General features: G+C 33.3%; 1 protein-coding gene across 1 annotated transcript in view; it reads left to right on the top strand.

Annotated features, from left to right (window-relative positions):
• The window catches only part of CUNH12orf40 (chromosome unknown C12orf40 homolog), a 58,067-nt gene that overhangs the window by 25,992 nt on the left and 17,119 nt on the right, over positions 1–14,956 (top strand). The window contains exons 8-10 of the mRNA XM_055318523.1: positions 7,378–7,811; positions 8,554–8,623; positions 9,694–9,754. Coding sequence (XP_055174498.1) covers positions 7,378–7,811; positions 8,554–8,623; positions 9,694–9,754 — 565 coding nt within the window. The remainder of the gene's footprint in view (positions 1–7,377; positions 7,812–8,553; positions 8,624–9,693; positions 9,755–14,956) is intronic.

Here is a 14,956-nt window from a genome sequence, read left to right on the forward strand (position 1 = left end):
TGCTCTCCTTGTTATGCATTCTTGAGTTTGATGTGCCAAAATTTTGTTAGGAATTTTGCGTTAATCTTCATGAGGGATATTATTATCTATGTCTCTTGTGATATTGTCCTCTGGTTTTGCTCTTAGCCTAATGTCGATGTCATAGAATGAGTTGGGAAATATTCTCCCCTGTGTAATTTTCTGAAGGAGTTTATGTAAAATTGGTACAATTTCTTTCTTAAATATTTGATAGAGTTCATTAAGCCACTTGGTATGTAATCTTTTCTGGTGGGAAAGTTTTTTTTTTTTTTTGGTTTTTTTTTACTGTAATTTCCTTTTTTTTTTTTTTTAAACTAGTTACAGGGGTAGTCAGATCATTTTTTTTGAGCTTTGATAGTTCATCATATAAGGAATGCATCTATTTTATTGATGTAGAACTTACTTAAAGTTATTCATAATATTCTTTTATTACATATTTAAAATTTTTAACATCTGTAGTGATGTCTTTTCTCTCATTACTAATATGTGTTTTCTCCCTTGTTTTTCCTGATCATTGTTTTAAATGTAAGTGTAACTGGCGGCATGGTCCGTAGGAGAGAGAAGTGTGAGGGACAGTTGGACACATACTTAGGCTACTTTAAGGGGGCGAGCCCTATGGGTGTGTAAAAGGACACGCCCGGGGGCCACCGCCAGCAACGGAGTTTGGGTGGGAAGAGGAGGAGGAGGAGATCCTTGCAGAAAGACTAAGATGCCCAGTGCCTGGGACACATTAGATGGGGGCTTAGAGCTGCAGACAAGACAGGACTCTGCAGAATGAAGTGCAGAGCATCTGTTGGTCAACAGCATAGCTTGCCAGCCCAGGGAGAGGATTGGGTGTAGGACAGGTCTGCTGTGTGGACTGAGCTGACCACCCCCATGGCATCTCTCGGGGTTCTAACCTGGGGTGTGGTGACAGCTGGCACTGTGCAGCCGCAGTGGAGGAGATGGGAGGGACTGTAGCTCCTCATTGCAACATCACTAACTCCTTTCTGTGAGTAAGTAACAGTGTACTGGGTCTTTTCGTTATCAGAGCAAACCTACACGTTATAGAAATTTGGGAAAATAAGATAGAAAGTAAGAAAGTGAAATTTGAACATTTTGGTGGCTCTCCTGCCAGGCCCCTACCTTCCTGCTCTCCCTCCATCCGTCATGGCTTTTCTTCTTTTTGTTGCGATGTAGCAGTGATCCTACCTTCTGTAACGATACAATATTGTGTAGGTGTTTTCATTCATATCAGGGGACTTCCCCATCACGTTATTACTAATTTCAGTTTGAAATGGCTGTGTCCTCCACGGCGTAGACGGACAGTAGGGCCCGTGGTTGATCACCCATGCCGTTACTAATTTCTCACCATCAGAAATGGAAGAATTTCTTTGTGCATAATGCTTTTCCCCAATGCCAAGTGATTTCCTTAGGATAGATTCTCAGAGGTGGAATTATTGAATTGATATTAGCACCTTTGAGCTTCTTGTTACATATTGACAGATTGGTTTCCAGCAATGTTTGTATCCATTGACACTGCCGCCAGCAAGGATGTACGTGCCCACTTGTACCATCTTGCCAGCTCTGAGTATTATCCTCTGGCTAAATATTTGCTGATCTGATAATGAATCATAGCATTGTGTTTCAGTTTGCATTCCTTTGCTTTCTAGCAAAGTTGAACATCTTTCCATGTTAAGCAGTTGTATTTTCTTTTTTGTGGATTGTCAGTGTTATTTGCTCTTACCTACTGGGGTCTGATAAATTTGTATGAGCTTGTTATATATTAAAGATATTAACCTGTTGTGGGTCAAAAAATTAATGTTAAGTATAATTAGCCTATAACATTATACTAGTTTCAGGGGTACAATGTAATTAAATATTTGTATACATTGTAAAATGATCACAATAAATTAGTTACCATCTGTCACCATACAAAGTTACAAAAATTTTTTGTAGTGAGAACTTTTAAGACTTACTCCTAGCAACTTTCAAGTATGCAATACAGTATTATTGATTATATTCAATAATGGAACTTTTGACTATATTCAAATATGGAACTTTTTTTTTTGGAACTTTTTTTTTAACCTCTTGACCCACTTCACCCACTCCTCAACTTCCCTCCCCTCTGACAGCCAGCAATTTGTTCTTTGTATCCATGAGGTTTTTTTTTTTTTTTTTTGGCTTTTTTTTATTTTTAAGATTCTACATATAAATAAACTTATATGGTATTTTTCTTTTTCTTTCTGGCTTAATTCACTTAGCACAATACCCTCAAGTTCTGTCTATGTTGTCACAAATGCCAAGATTTCATTCTTTTTTATAGTTAGAAGTATTTTGTTACACACACACACACACATACACGCACCCTGCACATCTTTTTTATCCATTCGTCATTGATGGATGGTAAGATTGTTCCATATCTTGGCTATTGTAAATAATGCTTTAGTGAACATTGACATACATATATTTTTCTACTCACCCCTGACCCCCGCCGATCATTCTTATTTAGAGACTCACCAATTTTGTTTATCCTCTCCCTAAAGATAAATATTTTAGTTTCACATGTTTATTTTTTATTTTACTGAATTTTGTTCTTTGTTTCCTCTTGCCTATTCCTTTGAATTTAATTTACTTTCTTTCCATTGTCTTAGGGTAAAAGCTGAGGTCATTGATTTGAAGTCATTTTTCTTTTCTAATATAGGTGTTTTCATGCTATAAATTGTCCATTAGCTGCTCCTTTTGCTGCATCCTGTACATTTTGATGTTTTGTTTTAATTTTCATTCAGTTGAAAGTCTTCCTAATTTTTCTTTCAATTTCTTTTTCAATCCACAAGTTATTTAGAAATTTGTTGCTTGGGTCCTAGAAATTCTAAGGCATTCCTGTATCTTTCTAAATAAATACCATTGTGGATAGGAAACATCCTTTGTATGGTTTGAATCCTTTCAAATTTATTGAGACTTGACCATTCTGTGGTCAAGAATATGGTTTACATTTAACATGACAATTGATATGGTTGGGTTTAAGTCTGTTCTCTCTTTTTTTTTGTTCCATATGTTTCTTTTTCCTTTATATCAGCCTTTATTTTGTTTTTTTATTTTTTATTTTTTAAAGATTTTATTTATTATTAGAGACACACACACACATACACACACAGAGAGAGAGAGAGAGAGAGAGAGAGAGAGAGAGAGAGGCAGAGACACAGGCAGAGGGAGAAGCAGGCTCCGTGCAGGGAGCCTGACGTGGAACTCGATCCCGGGTCTCCAGGATCACGCCCTGGGTGGGCTGAAGGCAGCGCTAAACCACTAAGCCATGGGGCTGCCCTCCTCTATATCAGCCTTTATTTTGTTTGTTTGTTTTTTAATGACTAATTTACCCCTTTTGTTGGATTATTAGTTAAGTTGTTTTGTTTTCCAGTTGTTGCTTTATAGTATACATTTTAATTAATCACAGGGTATGTTCAAGTTATAGCACTTGACGTATAGTATAATAACATAATAGTATATTTTTGTTTCTACATTCTGGCCTTTGTGTTGTTATAGTCCTATATTTTATTTATATATGTTATAGATCCAGTAATACATTATTGCTCTTTTCAAAGAGGGTTAAAATGTAAGAAAACATAGTTTTTATTTTTAAGTACAATTTACTATTTTTGGTGGTCTTCATCATTTTGTGTAGATCTAGATTTCCATCAGTGCCATTTTCCTTCAATTCTAAAGATTTTCTTTTAATATTTCTTCTAATATGGGTCTACTACTGATTAATTCATTTGTTTTGTATACTTGTCTTTATTGTATTCTTTTTTACATATGTCTTTGATTTGTGTTGTTTCCAACTAGAAATATGCTGTCATTTTTATCTTAATATCTGTACATCTAATAGATACTGTTTCTCTGTTTTTTAAAGATTTTTCTATCATGGATTATCATGGACTTTCTACCATAGATTTTTATCCATTGATTAGGATGTTAATTTTCTTTCCATTTCTTGTGTTTTGGCAGTGTCGAGCTTCTTAAATCTGTGGACTTACTGTTTTTATCAAATTTGGGAACAGTTCAGCCATTAATTTTAAAAATACTTGGGATGCCTGGATGGCTCAGTGGTTGAGCATCTGCTTTTGGCTCAGGGCATGATCCTGGTCCAGGGATCGAGTCCCATATCGGGCTTCTTGCAGGGAGCTTGCTTCTACCTCTGCCCGTGTCTCTGCCTCTCTCTCTGTGTCTCTCATGAATAAATAAATAAAATCTTAAAAAAAAATTTTTTTAAAACACTTTTCCTGATTAACTTTTCTTTTCTGGCGATTTAAATTACATTAAATTAGTCCACTTGAAGCTGTGTCACACTTTACTGGTGCTTTCAATAATTTTTTTCTCTTTGTTTTATCTTATATAGATTATATTTGCTTTATCTTCAAATTTACTAGTTGTATCTTCTTTGATGTCTCAACTACTCATAAATCTGTTCAGTATATTTTTCATCTCTGTAAATTTTATTTTACTTTTATTTGTATTTTTCATGCATTTACTTCAACATACTCAGTCTTCTTTTTTGTTTTTTTTTTTAAGATTTTATGTATTAATTTATGACAGACACACAGAGAGGGGCAGAGATAGGCAGAAGGAGAAGCAGGCTCTGTGCAGGGAGCCTGATGTGGGACTTAATCCCCGGTCTCCAGAATCATGCCCTGGGCTGAAGGCAGGCTAAACTGCTGAGCCACCCAGGGATTCCTGAAGGTTATGAAATTTATATCCACCTAGTAACCAAACTGATATTTTTCAAGGCAAAAAGTAAGTCATTTTACTTTGTATTTAGAACCTTTCAGTGTTTCTTACTGTTCTTTTAAAAAGTAATGCTCTATTCATATGACTTGAGTAGTTCCACTATGGGATATCCAAAGAAAATTAGAACACATTCAAAATGATATATGCATCCCTATGTTTATTACAGTATTTACAATAGATAAATTATGGAAGCAACCTAAGTGTCCATCCATAGATAACTGAATAAAGAAATATATATATATATATATAATATATAATAGAATATTACTCAGCCATAAAAAGAATGAAATCTTGCCATTTGCAGCAACATGGATGGATCCAGATATTATTATGCTAAGTGAAAGAAGTCAGTCAGAGAAAGACAAATACCATACAATTTCACTCGTGTGGAATTTAAGAAACAAATGAACAAAGGAAAAAAAGACAAACTCAGACACTTAAATTTAGTGAACAAAACTGGTGGTTACCAGAGGAGAGGAGAGTGGGGGGATGAGTGAAATAGGTGAAGGGGACTAGGAGTACACTTATCATCATGAGCACTGAGTAATGCATATAATTACTGAATTATTTTTATACCTGAAATATAACACTGTATTAATTATACTTGAATAAAAATATTAAGTTCTATATGATCTGAGCCCTTTTAAGCCTTAGGTTATAGATTTTTCTTCACTAATTCTATTGAAGCTATATTCTTTTCTTTCTTTCTTTCTTTCTTTCTTTCTTTCTTTCTTTCTTTCTTTCTTCTTTCTTTCTTTTTTTCTTTCTTTCTTTCTTTTTTTCTTTCTTCTTTCTTTCTTTCTTTCTTTCTTTTCTTTCTTTCTTTTCTTCTTTCTTTCTTTCTTTCTTTCTTTCTTTCTTTCTTTTCTTTCTTTCTTTCTTTCATTTTATTTATTTGAGAGAGAAAGCACAAATAGGGGGAGGGAGAGGGGGAAAACCTGGAAAACCAGAACCCTGGGATCATGACCTGAGCTTGAAGGCAGATGCTTAACTGACTGAGCCACCCAGGGGCCCATGATCTTTTTTTTTCCCTTGTTCCTCAGATATGCTGCAAATCTTGGGTTTGTGCTTATTATTCTATTCTATTCTATTCTATTCTATTCTATTCTATTCTATTCTATTCTATTCTATTCTATTCTTTCTATTCCATTCTATTCCATTCTATTCTATTCTATTCTATTCTATTCTATTCTATTCTATTCTATTCTATTCTATTCCTCTGGAGTATGCTTACTCCTTTCTTCACATTTTTAACCATTCTGTGTCTTTCACTTGTTTATCACTTATCACTTCCTTACTAGGGACTTTTCTGACTAGGGTATCTGATAGAGGATTTTGAACAGAACTTATTATTTCATCATATGATCTAGTAGCATCTATAAAGGTGCTGTAATTATCTATTTAATTTATTTTTGTATTTCTTTTATCCTTTGCACTTAGTAATGGTTAATTATTTATTGTTTTCCTTAACTAGAATATAAGATATATTATCTTCCTACCACATAGTAGACATACATTAAATATCTGATTAATGTGCATAGATAAGTCTTTCTTTACATGTATTTTCTTATTTAGAGTACCAAAAATTTCTCTGGTGTTAGTGTATATAATTACATACTATAGGTTATGCCTTTTGGTATAACATAATAGCATTATAAAGCCCAAAACACCAATGAGATCTATGTTGACAAACAGTATAGGGTCGTGATCTGTGAACATTCATGAATAAAACATTTCTCTCTGCTTAATAGCAAATTGAATTATTTCATCTCTATGTCCATAACATGGCATAGTGTTTGGAAAACAGCAGGTATACTTGCTTGCTAGTATTTAATAAATAACTTACAAAGTAAAGTTGGAAATCAGTCAGTTTATATTTCTTTTCTAAATTTCGTTGGTACTTCTAATCTCTGGAACAACCCAACCCCAAGTAAATTTGTTGATAGTCAATGACAACAATTTGGAATATCTTGATTTCTAATTATGTCCTATGATAGTGTAGATTTGGTACAAGTTTAACGTAAATTAAAATTATGATTTCTGCATTAGAAAGGAACTTAAAAAGTTATATAGTCTAACCTTTTCATATAATTTATATATTGGCTTTTTTGTATCTATATTTTTCTGTCTTGAGAATGTCAGAGTTTTAGGTTGAAAAAAAGTCTGTTAAAATATTCTCATATGACTATTTGGTTTTATGTTTTAACAGGATAATTTTTCTCTCCACAATTTTTAAATATCTTTTCTCTGGTTAAGTAAAGCAGTAGCTATACACAGTATTATCTTGATTATTCATTAGATCTTATTATAGAAGATAAACTATAGGTTGGGTATGTTTTGTTTTGTTAATATAACAGTAAATTGAACCCATACTAATTTTTCATGTTGAAATACTGACCCGAGTGTAGATTATTTTTATACTCACTAAGGCACCAGAAGAGTACATTAGACAAATTTTACCCAAAGCAATATTATTTATTTAAATTAAAAAAATTAAAACATAGTTTAGCTACTCAATGTGTTCTCTAAAATTTTGTTTCTAATTGAAAATATTCTATGTTTTTCTTGATAAATATGTTTTTATTTACTCCAAAGTCCAGGCAATTGCAGTTTCCTTACTGGAAGATCTGTTGTAGTTATGGGTGAAGAATGTGGAAGCATGGATGAGCAAAGACAGTCAGACTTCATTACTGAAAAACAGTCAGCACAACATATTTGGGGAGAAAATAGAAGAGAGGCTTCACATTTTCTTGAAGACGTGAACCAGTCAAAAGCCCACCTTATATCGGAGAATTATGACTCTTTTATTAGTGAAAATATCATCAATTTATTAAGCATAGATCAACAGAGGATAAGGAAAACCTTTGACAAGTGTGATTGTGACAGTATGGGAGATGCTTCTGCAATCACAAGTTCTGATAAAAATGATTCAACTGATAGATGCATTAGAAGTATTTTTACAGATCCAGAATTGACTTTTAGTAATTCTACTTTTAATAAAACAAGTTATCCAGAAAAGTATCAGCCAAGTAAGTATCAAAAAGAGTACAACAATAATGAAAGAAATATTCTTAGTATATCTTTTGAAAAGGATTGTTATGTAGCCAGCTCTGAAAAAAAAGGTGAGTATTATACATGGAAAACATAATAATCTATTGAGGTTTTTTTTGTTGTTTTCTGTGTGTGTGTGTGTGTGTGTATCTCCATAGATAGATAGAATAACATTCTGTTAGGTTTTCTTTTTAATGATCGGCGGGGAAAATTAAAGACAGCAGAGCCAGGCAGTAGGTTCCAGAGTGCTTTAATGGGGAGCGCTCCTGGGCGAGTTTCCGTGAAGAGGAGGCCCGAGTCAGGGAAGTTGCACCCAGGAGGGGAAGGGTATGTGTTTTTTATACCTGTGCAAGTTAAGAAAAAAAAAATGGGGTTAGAGACGTGGTTTTATGTGATAAGGTGAGGCAGGGTCCATGTTCTTGTTTTTGACTGATTCTGGTGTTTTTCTTCTTTTAGGCGGGTCTCGATAGGTCACGAGTTGTTTGTGACTTGATGAGTTTTAGGAACTTATCCGGGGTGACATCTGGGGGAAGGGTGACCCTACCTATTAGCCTTAGGTCATCCATTTTGGAGAGGCCCTACCTCCATCTGCCCAACATATTCTATTACATGACTTTTTAGATCAGTAATTTCCTTCTTTGTGGTATGTAAGCTTCAAATTAAAAAAACAAATTGTCTCTGCTAAAGTTTTGAATTCAATGCATACTTTTATTTTTAAAGGAAAATTTGAAAGTGATTACCAAGAGAAGATACCACAGAATGAAAGCCAGAAATATCCAGTGAAACATATGTAAGTTTTAGGTAAATCTGGAGAATATAAATCAAGATCTAGTATAGTGCGTGTTGTGGGTTTGAACTGATAAAAAGTGAATAGGCATATTGCTCTTTGACGGTGGGCAGACCAGCCTCAAGAAGGCTTCTCAGCTATCAGAATCTTGGTAGTATCACACATTTGAGAGTATGTTGCTCATATTTGCTAGTGCAGAAATATCTTATCTGGAATCTTAGTATTAATTAGGTTTGAGAATACTGACTTACATGTTCAAGAAACTTATATGTTCACCAGAATGTCAGTTTATTAATTTATAGTAAGAAATAGAGTAGTCGCATGTATAGGAATGTTTGTTTACTTGCATAGTAAGCATATTTTCTAATCATAGACTCAACTCTCCATGGGAAGGTTGCTTGGTTAGTATAGAATTAGAATAGGAGAGTGATAGAATTCAACTGTAATGGCATAAGCATATTAACATTTTATAGGACAGTTATTACAGGTAGTTAAACAAAACTTCTAGTTTCAGAATAGCCCAAACTTTCTTGGTAATAATTATGATTTAGTCAGATCTTTGTAATTGAAAGTTGTGAACTAGAACATATTTTTTTGAAAGTACTTTCTTATGGAAATGTTTAAAATATCTATGTATAAAAAGTGTTTATAGATGCTATTTTTATGGGATTGGCACAACAAATTAAAATGTAGATTCACAACTTATTTAATATAATCAATAAGTTAGCTACTTTGTTGTCAAATCCCCAAATATTCAGTAACTTGTGAATGAAAAACAGCTTTGGTAGGTCTTGAATTTTAAAATGTACTTTATGAAAGTGATTTAGAACACGGTTCCCAAAATGGCTACAGGTCACTAGGGGTGGAGGGGTGGGTGCTTTTTTAAATTAAAAATACCAGGTTTGATCCACACATAATAAATAAGCTCTTGAAGTTGGAAGTTTATGAATGTTTTTCTAAAAGCTTCCCGTACAATTCTGATCTGAAGCCAACTTTGGGAACCATGATTTAGAACAATAATTTTCAGCAGGAATAAAGTACAGTTTTAAAGCATCCTTACTTATGATCCTTAGGGGTGATATCTCTTTGGAAGAATTACATTCTAAGCAATCGTGGGACTTTGGATTTGGTGAGGTAACGTACATCTTCCATTTTCTTTCCAGTTAAATGAGTTGTTATTATGTCATAATTTAGTATTGGCAATTTACTTTGATTTAAAGTTAGTTTTTATCAGAAAAACTTCTTCTGAGATTAATGCTATTTGTTACATTTTTTTACTCTGGGGCAATTATAGCTTAATTTTAGAATAAAATTAATACTCTTTCAGAACCCATAATAAGCTTTAAGACAAACCAATCTAGATACTTTAAAAATTCTTTCTATGAGTCCTATAAATTTTCATCCAAGATGAAAACATTTAGGTTTCAGTGTGCTATGGTCAACATAGTTACGTTTAAGAATACTGAAAGCTCTATCAACGCTGGTTATATAAGTTGTAATTGCTGCTCTTAATAAGGGTATGTGATTGTTACAGCAGTCCAGTGAGCTAGGAGCTTTATGTACTCCATTTCTAATCTATAAGAACCTGATTCTGTAAGGTCTTCAATGCAAAAAAGACTCAAGTGCAGGGAGATTAAATAACTTGTTCAAGGCAATGCACTTAAACCAGGATTCAGACTGTTACTATTTTTTAAAATGTTATTATTTTTAAATTTATTTCAGAGAGAGAGAGAGGGGAGGAGTAGAGGTAGAGGGACAAGGCGGACTCCTCACTGACCAGGAGGCCCCCGTTGCAGGACTTGATCCCAAGACCCTGAGTTCATGACCTGAGCCAAAATCGATTCTGGCACTCAACTGACTGAGTCACCTAGGCACCCCTTCAGACTCTTATTTGACACTGTATTTTCAACTATACTAATTGTTTTTTCTTTTTATCTTCAAAATGTGCATTGACTGCATATTATGAATTCCTTTAATAGAATTTATTGAGTATTTATTTCTACACTCAGTTTCTACATTTATTATTTCATCAGTACAGTGGTGAAAAAACAAAATTTTCATTCTTCTGAAGCTCATATTCTATTATGCAAGAGACTCAGAAAGGTATAGAGATGAAAGGACATGGAACCTACTTTTAGGAAACTATAATCTAGTAACTAGAATAAAACAAAAAACCTAGTGCATTTAGAACATTGATGCAACTGGGATTTTTACAAAAGGCAGTTTGAACTTAGTAAAAAGCACTTTAAGTTTTCTTTTAGGGGTTTTATGGTTTTAGTTCCCACACTTAGGTCTTTAATCCATTTTGAGTTCATTTTTATGTATGGTTTAGGAAAAGTGGTCCAGTTTTATTTTTTGGCAAGATATTTTCCAAATATCATTTATTGGTATGACTCTTCCCTATTCTATATTCTTAACCCCTTTATTGTAGATTAATTGGCCATATAGATATGGGTTTATTTCTGGGCATTCTACTCTGTTCCATTGATGTATGTGTCTGTTTTTGTGCCAGTACCATACTTTTTGATTACTGTAGCTTTGTAGTGTATCTTGAAATCTGAGCTTGTGATATCTTCAGTTTTGTTCTTCTTGGCATTAGCAACATATTTATGGCTATGTTTCCTCAGGCAAGGGAAGCAAAAGCAAAAATGAATTAAAATACACCCAAATAAAAGGCTTTTGCACAGCAAAGGAAACCACCAAGAAAGTAAAAGGCAACCTACTTAGTAAAAGAGGATATTTACAATTATGCAATAAGGAGTTAATATCCAAAATACATAAAGAACTGATACAACTTAGCTCCAAGAAAGTAAAAAATCTGATTTAAAAATGAGCAGATAACCTGAATAGACATTCTTCCAAAGAAGACAGACAGATAGCCAACAAGCATATGAAAAGATGCTTAGCATCACTAATCATCAGGGAAATGCAAATCAGAACCAGTATGAGATATTATTTCATACTAGTCAGAATGGCCAGTATCAAAAAGACAAGAAATAACAAGTGCTAGTAAAGATGTGGAGCATTAATTTTAACATTTTATATTGAAAATACACTCCCTAAAAATATTTTTTAATGTGCAGTATGTGCAAAACTTCTGGTTTTCTGCCCTGAAGCCTCAACTGCAAATTTAAAAGTTGCCTATGAGAGTTCCTGCCCTCCAGTTTTAACTGTTGAAAGATTAACTTGAATTACAGACGTAAAGATTCTTTGATTTACTTAATACTTGGGTTCTACTGGTACCTAAGACTGATTTTTTACTGCTTAGTAGAGAATGCAGTTTCATAAAATACACATCAAACTCATCCAAATAGCCAGTCATTTAGCTGTAGGTTCAGTGTACTTATACATTCTATCATGTACTGTGAGCAAAATACAGCTGAATTTAATTGGGGTGCTGTTTATAATTTAAGACAAGGACCTCTAAATGACTCCTTTTTGGTATGTTTCTGAAAATATCAGGCACAAACATGTTGGTAGGAATATAAATTGCTGCAACCACTATGGAAAACAGTATGGAAGTTCCTTAAAAAAGTAAAAATAGAAATACTGTATAGTCCGGTAATTCCATTACTGGGTATTTACCTAAAGAAAACAAAAACACTAATTTGAAAAGATACATGCATCCCAATGTTTATTGCATTATATATAATAGCCAAGATACGGAAGCAACCTGAATGTCCTTGTATAGATGAATGAATAAGAAATTGTAGTATGTATATACGTGTGTTTATTCACACACACACACACACAATAGAATATTACTCAGCCATACAAAAGAATGATATCTTGCCATTTGTGACAACATGGATGAATCTATAGAGTATTATGCTAAGTGAAATAAATCAGAGAAAGACAAATACCATATGATTTCACTTACATGTGGAATGTAAAAAATGAGCAAAAAACCCACACTTTTGTACCTGTTGGCCATCTGTATGTCTTCTTTGGGTAAAAGTCTGTTCAGTTCCTCTGCCTATTGTTTAATTAGACTGTTGGTATTTTGCTTTGAGTCATATGAGTTCTTTATGTTTTGGATATAACCTCTTATCAGATAAATGGTTTACAAATATTTAGTCCCATTCTGTATGTTGCCTTTTCAAATTGTTGATGGTTTCCTTTCCTGTGCAGAAGTGTTTTAGTTTGATGTAGTTTCACTTATTTAGTTTCACTTTTTAATTGCATTTGTTTTTTAGTGTCAAATAAAAAAAAATCATTGTAAAGGAACTTTACCCCCTATGTTTTCTTCTAACAGCTTTATGGTTTCGATCTTATATTCAAGTCTTTATTCCATTTTGAGTTCATTTTTGTGTATGGTGTAAGATAGAAGTCCACTTTCATTCTTTTGCATGTAGCTATCCAGTTTTCCAAGCACTATTTATTGGAAATACTTCCCTTTCCCTATTGTACATTTTTGGCTCCTCTGTTGTGAGTTAATTGGCCATTCTGTACGTATTTTCTTCTTGGTTTTTTATTATGTTCCATTGGTCTGTGCTTGTTTTCTATGCCAGTACCGTACTGTTTTGATTACTGTAGCTTTCTAATATTGTTTGAAATTAGGAAATGGATGCTTCTTGCTTTGTTCTTCTTTCTCAAGATTGCTTTGGCTATTCAGGGTCTTTTATGGTTCCATACAGACTTTAGGATTATTTGTTTGTATTTCTGTGAAGAATATCATTGGAATTTTGATAGGGATTTTTTGGATCTGCTTTGGGTAGTATGGACATTTTAACAAGATAAATTCTTCAATTCATGAGCACAGATTATCTTTCCATTTATTTGGGTCTTCATTTTCTTTCTTTTTTTTTTAAGATTTTATTTATTTATTCATGAGAGACACAGAGAGAGTGAGAGAGGAAGAGACACAGGCAGAGAGAGAAGCAGGCTCCATGCAGGGAGCCCAATGTGGGACTTGATCCCCGGTCTCCAGGATCACACCCTGGGCTGAAGTCGGCATTAAACCACTGAGCCACCCGGGCTGCCCGGGTCTTCAGTTTCTTTCATCAGTATCTTACAGTTTTCTGTGTACATATCTTTTACTCTTTGGTTCATTTTTTTTTCCTAGATATTTTATCCTTTTTGATACAGTTATAAATGGTATTGTTTTCTTAATTTCTCTGATCATTATTAGTGTATAGAAATGCAACTGATTTTGTATGTTGATTATGTAACCTGCAACTTTACTGAATTTATTATTTCTAACAGTTTTTTGGTGATTTAGGGTGTTTTATATAGAGTGTTATCTGCAAAGGAAGATAATTTTAATTGTTCCTTTCTGCTTTTGATGCCTTTTCTTTTTCTTGCCTGATTGCTCTAAGACTTCTAGTATTATGTTGAATAAAAGTAGTGAGAGTAGACATCTTTGTGTTGTTCCTGATCTTAAATGGAAAACTTGCATCATTTTACCCTTGAGTATGATGTTAGCTGTAGGCTTAACTTGTATGATTTTTATTCTGTTGATGTATATTCCCTCTATAATCTTTTGTTGTAAATTTTAATCATGATTGGATGTTAAATTTTGTCAGATGCCTTTTTTGCATCTTTTGAGATGATCATAGGATTTTTATCCTTTAGTGTTGAACCATCTTTTTACAATCCTAGAATAAATCCCACTCGATCATGGTGTATTATCCTTTTAATGTATTGCTAAATATAGTTTGCAAATATTTTCAAAGACTTTTGAATCTATGTTTATTAGAGGATATTGTCCTATAATTCTTTTTTTATAGTGTCCTTTTCTGGTTTTTGTATCAGATAATGCTGGCTTTATAAAATGAGTTTGGAAGTATTTCTTTCTCCTCTATTTTTTGGAAGAGTTTGAGGATTGATAGTAATTCTTTTTAAAATGTTTGGTAGTTTGATAGAATTCAAGGAAGCCATTGGTTCTGGATTTTTGCATGTTGGGAAGTTTTTGATTACTGATTCAGTCTCTTTACTAGTAATTGGTGTATTCATATTTTTGATTTCTTAATCGGTCTTGATAGGTTGGTTATATGTTCTAAGAATTTTATTAATTTCTTCTGGGTCATTTAGTTTGTTGATTTATCATTGTTTTTAGTAGTCTCTTGTGATCTGTTTTTCTTTATAATCAGTTATAACATCTCCTCTTTCATTTCTGATTTTGAGTTCTCTTTCTTTTTTCCCTTTTAAGCATAGCTAACAGTTTGTCAATTTTTTTAAATCTTTTCAAACAACCAGCTCTTAGTTTCTTTTCTTTTTCCTTTTTTTAAAATAAATTTATTTTTTATTGGTGTTCAATTTACCAACATACAGAATGACACCCAGTGCTCATCCCGTCAAGTGCCCCCCTTAGTGCCCGTCACCCATTCACCCCCA

This window comes from Nyctereutes procyonoides, unplaced genomic scaffold (genome assembly GCF_905146905.1).
Source record: "Nyctereutes procyonoides isolate TBG_1078 unplaced genomic scaffold, NYPRO_anot_genome, whole genome shotgun sequence".
NCBI classification, from domain to species: domain Eukaryota; kingdom Metazoa; phylum Chordata; class Mammalia; order Carnivora; family Canidae; genus Nyctereutes; species Nyctereutes procyonoides.